Source organism: Radiomyces spectabilis, assembly GCF_025331425.1.
Source record: "Radiomyces spectabilis strain NRRL 2753 chromosome Unknown BYT42scaffold_8, whole genome shotgun sequence".
Lineage (NCBI taxonomy): Eukaryota > Fungi > Mucoromycota > Mucoromycetes > Mucorales > Radiomycetaceae > Radiomyces > Radiomyces spectabilis.
In genome coordinates, this window is record NW_026251933.1 from 1,033,326 (window position 1) to 1,040,341 (window position 7,016).

At 41.0% G+C, this 7,016-nt stretch overlaps 2 protein-coding genes across 2 annotated transcripts; one reads left to right on the forward strand and one right to left on the reverse strand.

Moving 5' to 3' along the window:
• Positions 1-382: 382 nt before the first annotated feature.
• BYT42DRAFT_574007 (kinase-like domain-containing protein) lies at positions 383-2,553 on the reverse strand. The gene is made up of 9 exons (XM_051568795.1): positions 1,993-2,553; positions 1,704-1,925; positions 1,422-1,636; positions 1,269-1,361; positions 1,151-1,210; positions 981-1,084; positions 775-909; positions 672-711; positions 383-619 (listed from the first exon to the last, which is right to left on the reverse strand). The coding sequence occupies exons 1-9, from the start codon at positions 2,305-2,307 to the stop codon at positions 493-495; spliced, it is 1,311 nt and encodes a 436-aa protein (XP_051422399.1). The 5' UTR covers positions 2,308-2,553; the 3' UTR covers positions 383-492.
• A 2,692-nt stretch (positions 2,554-5,245) lies between these two features.
• Positions 5,246-6,637, forward strand: BYT42DRAFT_615039 (kinase-like domain-containing protein; the record flags this gene model as incomplete). The annotated part of the gene is made up of 7 exons (XM_051571917.1): positions 5,246-5,473; positions 5,543-5,761; positions 5,842-6,050; positions 6,112-6,204; positions 6,263-6,322; positions 6,391-6,494; positions 6,561-6,637. 7 exons carry the CDS (start codon positions 5,246-5,248, stop codon positions 6,635-6,637), a joined length of 990 nt encoding a protein of 329 aa, XP_051422400.1.
• Between the last annotated feature and the right edge of the window lie 379 nt (positions 6,638-7,016).

The window sequence follows — 7,016 nt, forward strand, 5'->3', positions numbered from 1 at the left end:
GTTACACAAAAGTTACTCTGCAACAGCACAATAAAACACATCATTATTCAATATCTTGCTGGTCAGTGACCAGCGACTTTTCATGGGCAATCGAATATGATCCGTTGCCAGTGGTAGCTTGTTGGCTAGAAATAACTGAAACAAATGCGTTTGCTATGCAATTTCCTGCACCGTTTGTGGGTTTGATCTTTGAATGGTTCCAGAGAACCAAACACGCAGGGCTTCGCTTGGCATTTGGTGTGATGATTTCGATTTTGTTGATGAGATGAGTCATAGAAGAATAAATTGGGCTCTGATGTTCCAAAAACTCCAGCTTGTGCCTGGTAAAAATCGACCAATTTTTACATAAACTGATTGATGCGATTGCGAAAAATCCAAAGTTCACCCGGCGCATGCATACATGCATGTACGCAGTTTTAAGAAAGTTAAAATCACTAACAAAAGACATATCCAACAGGCTGCTTTTTAATACAACATAATAATTATTTCTATTTACAAAGTCATATCCACAATGACCGGACGAATCCGGAGATTTGACAGTTTGACTGTCTCATATACAGCGGTTTTTTGACGTTTCGGACCGTACAGCTCTTCGTCATTTCGGGAATGCCCTTGTTCACTATCATGGCTTATGAGAGATCAATTCCATACATATCGTTCTCAAAACTTACCGATGAATCGGTCTCGCTCGCTTACTGTAGGTATATTTCGCTAAAATGACAGCATACAGCATTAGAAAAAGGAGACCATGGTCTTTAATATAGAATCACTTACGCTTGATGGGTGATGATTTACGTTCATGAGGAGGGCGGTCACTGGATGGCTCGCTTTTTTTGTTCGGCAAGGGAGTCAGTTGGCTATTGTTGACAAACGGATTTTGCAACAGCTGTTCAACAGTGCAGCGAAATTCTATGGTGAGCCCATAGACAAGTGTTAGTTTTTTTTTTACTCGAGTAAGAACGAAGGACGTATGATTTTACCAGGCCGGAAGACAAGCGTTTTGGAGATGAAATTTTTGGTGTTATCAGAGATACGAATGTGTGTTGGGAAGACGAGCTCAGTAACATGTGCCGATCCGACATTTCTATAGAGTAAAAAATCTGTCAAACACGTTTCCCTCGAATAAAAGCAATATATAGTGTCAACTTACACGCCATCATTCCACAGCGATCGTTTCTCGTCGTAGTAACGACCAAATAACATGGTATAACTAGAAGGAGATCAGCATAATCAACCACGAATACAGTAAAAAAGAATTCACCACTTACGTAATGGCCCCAATGGACCAGATATCGGCGGATTTGTCATAGCCTTTCTTGTTCTTGACCTCCGGCGCGACAAAATGGCGGGTGCCACAAAGACTGTGATCGAAAAAAAAATGAGTGCTGCATTTCCAGAGTGTCCTGACGCCAGACACATACCCCGTTTGTTTCTCTCCGCAGACATAAGTTGCCAGACCAAAATCACCGATTTTAGGGTTCTTGTTTTTATCTAGCATGACATTGCATAGTTTCAAGTCACCGTGCATGATATCCTGAGCGTGCATGTAACGAAGTGCTTCCAGAATTTGGACCAGAAAATGGTGAACTTGATGTTCACTCAAAACGGTCTCTTCTCGTAACAAATGCATTAAAGTCTGTCATTAAAAAAAATGGATGATAAGCATGATATGCTTCAAACCTATTTTGTCTGAAAATATTTACCTTGTTTTCACATAGTTCCATGACAATGTAGGCGTATTCTGCATCAAAAAAGTAGCAATGAAACTTGACAATGTTGGGATGGTCTAATCTTCGGTGAAGCTTGATTTCGTCAAAGAAACGGGCCTTTTGGTACGAGTTGGCAATGCGAGTCTTGGGAATAACTTTAATGGCGAACTGTTGACCCTCAGAGTCATACGCCTGAAAGACTTCGGCCGTCGCTCCCTGCCATGACAGGCAAAATCTCGTCAAAGAACTGAGTCATTAGAGGAACGGCAATGATATTACTTACCTCGCCCAGTTTACATTCCAGTGTAAAAGTGCGGTTCGTGGCAGCATCATGCGCTTTATGAGGCAAAGCGAAGAACGTTTTACGATCTCGACGTCTCGATTCCGCTTTTGTTGTGACCTGCACAGTTGGAAGGAGTGACCATTGTTTTGTTTCCGTTTTCGGTAGAAGTTTGCATGCCGTCGCCTGGTTCCTGGCGGTCTGCATGACGCCACTTTGACTCGGCAAAGGTTTTGCATGCAACGTAATGTGTTGCATGGCTTGAGGTTTTTTCTTCATGAGGCTTGCAATGGGTGGGTGTTTTCTGGTTAACACCATAATGAGGAAGAAGTATTGATAGTGGATCCGCAAGTAAGATAAATGTGAAGAGGATCAAAGAAAAAGTTTACGCGACTTGACGCGAACATCGGACGGCATTAAATAGTTTTTTTTTTCTCATGCAATTCCTTTGGTGAAAAGGAACGTAAAAAAAAACAAAATGCGTTCCGATTTCCCAGTTGTTCAAATTCAAAGCGGTCTTTTGTTTTTTTTTTGTTCATTGCAAATCGCTGCACTGTGGTATTGTTGGCTATGCAACAAGTTCATTAAAAAAGAAATTACTTAGCGTTACATATTGCGGACCTCTACCACAGTATTGTTTTAATTGGGAAATTATCACTTGTTGAATGCAGGATTATCCGGCTGTATCATTTAAACGAAACGATCTCCACAAACATTGACTTTAAAAACGGACTATATTAACAGTGTTTCGGATCAACCGAGACCTGATTCGATCCAAAGAGACCCTTTTCTGCTCTCTGTAAGTCCTGACAGTGCGTCTGCAACACTAAAGTAACGATGAATTATGCCTGCGAATAAGCGAAATTTCCTTGTCGATTCTACCCCTTGGACGGGAAAAAAAGGTAACTTGCGCCATTGACCTGAATTGAAGATGCAACAACCACTGGATTCCTCATGTCAAGTCCCTATGACACGTAACCGTCGCGTTCGTCTCTCAAAGTACCTTGGAAGCAGTAGAGATAACCGTTCTTCTATCTATAACCTCTTTAATTCCATATAAAAAAAAAAAAAAAAAAAAAAAGCTCAGTAAAAACAGAAAAGAGCATAACATTCACTGGTTACGTGGAATGAAGATGCGACAACCTCATGACAATTCTCAAGACGCTATGACACGTAACCGTCGCGTTCGTTTTTCGCAGAGTTCCTTGAAAGCAAGCGAGATAGTCATTCTTCTCTCTACAACCTCTTTAATCGCATATATGAGAAATAAAAAATAAAAAATAGAGCAAAAATCGGACATGTTATACAAGCGAAGGTGAGAAACTCTAAACCAATTGAATATGAAATGTGAGAAGATATACAAATACATGAGGAAACCTCTTTGTTGCATTGAAAAGTCGGTTATTGTTCCTTTGCAATCTGTTTGTTGTGCTTATTAGTAGCACTTCCATTGATACAGTTGGCGAATTATCCTGGTTTCTCGATCCAATTTTGTTAAACTTTTATTTTATCTCTAAAACCATCATCGTTTTCTACAATCAATAGGACACCTTCTTTTAACTTGATGTTCGCTCGCAAATTAAAATGAATTTGGGGATATTGTCAATAAAGTGAAAAACGACCGTTGTCAAAATGCACACATAGAAAAATAATATTTTCAGCAATTACTGTGCCAAATTGATTAAAATAAATACATAAATAAATAAAAAAGGTTAGATATACGACAGAAAAGTTTCTTTTTTTTTGTTATTAGTTGGTTCAATGTAAGCTTTTTATTTGCGACGATTTTTAATTGTTATGACCGAAGCGATCATGTAAAGATAAATGTTATTTTCGTGGAGTCATGGAAATGCCGTTGGATCCATCCGTGCGCAAACACAACCCGTTGATTGGTGGATATGCCAAAAAGGGAAGTGTTGCACAGACGATGCCACACCAGGGATTTTGGCACATTGCCAGAAAATCTGTTCACTATTCATTGGCCCACCACCTTATTTTTTCGCACTGAATCTTGTGTAACCTGAGTTTTTTTTTTGGGGGGGGGCTTGCCTGCCTGTTTCCTTTTGTACGAGATTAAGAGGTTGTCTAAGAGGAGCGTGGGTAACTTGAAAGCTTTCAAGGAACTCTGAGGGATGAACGCAACGGTTACGTGTCATAGCGTCCTGCCAGGCGGAATTCAGTGGTGCCATCTCCCTGTCACGTAACTGGTGAATGTTGTACTCCTTTCTGTTTTGACTGAGCTTTTTTTTTAAATTTTTTTTTTATTTCTTATATATGGGATTAAAGAGGTTGTAGAGAGAAGAACGGTTATCTCTACTGCTTTCAAGGAACTCTGAGAGACAAACGCGACGATTACGTGTCATAGCGTTCTGACATGCGGAATTCAGTGGTTGCATCTCCATTTCACGTCAATGGTGAATGTTATACTCCTTTCCGTTTTTACTGAGCTTTTTTTTTTTTTTTTTTTTTTTTTTTTTTTTTTTTTTTTTTTGGTAGGAAATCAAAAGAAGTTATCAAAAGAAATATTGAAAGCATGTTTACTCCAACGTTTCCAAGGAACTCTGAGGGACTAACGCGACGGTTACGTGTCATAGCAACTTGAGATGCTAAATGGAGTTGTTGCATCTCCATGTCACGTCAATGGCGAAAGTTATGGCTTGTCCCGTTCAAGGGGTGGGACTAACAAAAACATTCCGCTGCTAATTTTAAGCTCAAAAAATGTGATTCATCGTTACTATAGTGTTGCAGATGCAATTGTTGTAACCTACTGAAAACGGAATAGGGTGTATTGCATCGGATCAAGTCTCGGTTGATCCGAAACGCAGTTAATATGATCCGTTTTTCAAAGTCAATGTTTGTGGCGATCGTTTTGCCAAGTAACACAACGTAGAAAATCCCGAATCTAACGTCAACCTCCAATCAGACAATGGTGATGATACTGCTTTGGGAGTCCGTAGTTCAGGGACGTTTTTGTAGTCTTTTTTTATTATTATTATTATTAAACTTTCTTTACATACACAATAACATTGCAGCGCACCGCTTTGCTACCATAGGAAAAAAATTGCTAGGTTTTGGACAGTCGGGACTTCATTTACGGAACGCGTTTTTTTTTTCCAATTTTTTTTTTTCGACGCGTCGATAAATTTTTTCGATTGAGGAAATGATATATAAAAAGGCGCGATCTTTCGCGTAATGATCGTTATATCTCTTTCCCTCTTCCTCTTCTCACCACCGCTCGTTTAAACCTTCTTTTATTATGATTGTCTCTAAAAAGCGCTCCCCGAAAACCGTTCGCCGAAAGACCTCCTCGCGAACCAAGTCCTCCGCCACCAAACTTCTTCTTCCGGCTGCAAAGCCGACCGCTCAAGACAAGAAGAAGGACGAGGCACGACGCCGGGCTTGCCGCCCTTTCCTGAAGCTGCCCCACGAGGCTGAAGATTGGCGCCGTCAGGTGACATATACCCTGACCGAGAAGTTGGGCCAAGTAAGTACAATTAAAAAGCGTCGCCATGCTTCCGCCCCTTACTGACTTTTAAATTGTCTGTCATGCTAGGGTGCCACTGCCCAGGTGTACCGGGCGTACAACGACGAAGGTGAAGAGTTTGCGGTGAAGGTCGTACCGAAGTACCGCATCATCCTGATGAAGAAGCAGCGCTTCGATGCGGAGGTCAAGCTGCACCAGCGGCTCAGCCATCCCGGGATCGTGCGATTCCGTAGATGCTTCGAGGATGATGACTACGTGTACATCGTCATGGAATTGTGCGCGAACAAGGTAAATTATCTGACACACTAAATTTGAAACACACCATGCTTACGATCCTTTTTTTATTTATTTTAATTGTACAATGATAGTCGCTGGCCCACCTGGTGCGCGACCCCATGAGCGAACGGCTGGTCCGCACGAACATGAAGGCAATCGTGCAGGCAGTCGATTACCTCCACCGCCGCAACATCGTCCACCGCGATTTGAAACTCGGCAACATCATGGTGGACAAAGACCTGAAGCCGAAGGTTGGTGATTTTGGCCTTGCCGCGGTCGTACGTGAAAACAAGCGCACAAGGTATGTCCCAAAAATGTTCACGCTCAGTAGATGGAGTACTCATTTCTTTTTTTCTCTACAGCGTTTGCGGCACTCCCCACTTTGTCGCGCCTGAAGTCAAAACCCGAAAAGGATACGACCAGGCTGCCGATATTTGGTCCATTGGGGCCATCGCGTAAGTTATTCGTTCTTCATTGTATTATTTATCTATTTATACTGACTTCCGACCATAGTTACAAGTTGCTTTTTGGCCGATACCATGATGACATCTCATCATTATGGATTGGCAGCGAGTAAGTTTTCTGCTATATGGTTTACCTACCAAATTTTTGTCTGACATTTTTTTTGTTTGCCTTTTTAGAAAAGTGGATTTCGCTCAGGTGAAAGACGTTGCGCTTCCGACGCACATCGCGATTTCCGACGAGGCGAAAGACTTCCTTGCCAGTACATTGGCAATTTCGCCAGGTATTTTATTATATGCCCATATTTACATTTGAGTGAAAGGACAATACTAACACTTGTCAAAAATAGCTTCTCGACCCACCGCCCAGCAGCTGCTGGAGCACCGTTTCCTGGTCGTTTCCAAGCGAACGACAAAAGAAAAATAAAAATAGAAAATATATTTGCTAAAAAGTACCTCTCTAAGCCTTCATTACTCTTTCGATTGTCTTTAATTGCTAAAAAATATCCTTCAAGCAAAATGCCAATGACGTTTTCACGTTGTGCAGAACAAAACAATTGAGCTTAAGTTTTGTGCATATGGCAAACCCCACGACAAGTACATAAGTGGACATAAGATTTGCGAATATAATGAGGATCGTTTAAATAAAATAAAATGGGTTAAATGAGTCGCCAAATTAATATGGGGATGCCAGCATAGCCATACCTATGACAACTATCACCAATAAACAAAAAATTCAAAGCAATCTTCCGCATAACCCTTACACGCTGCAAAGATGTATTTATACTGCCATAGAAAATTCAAAT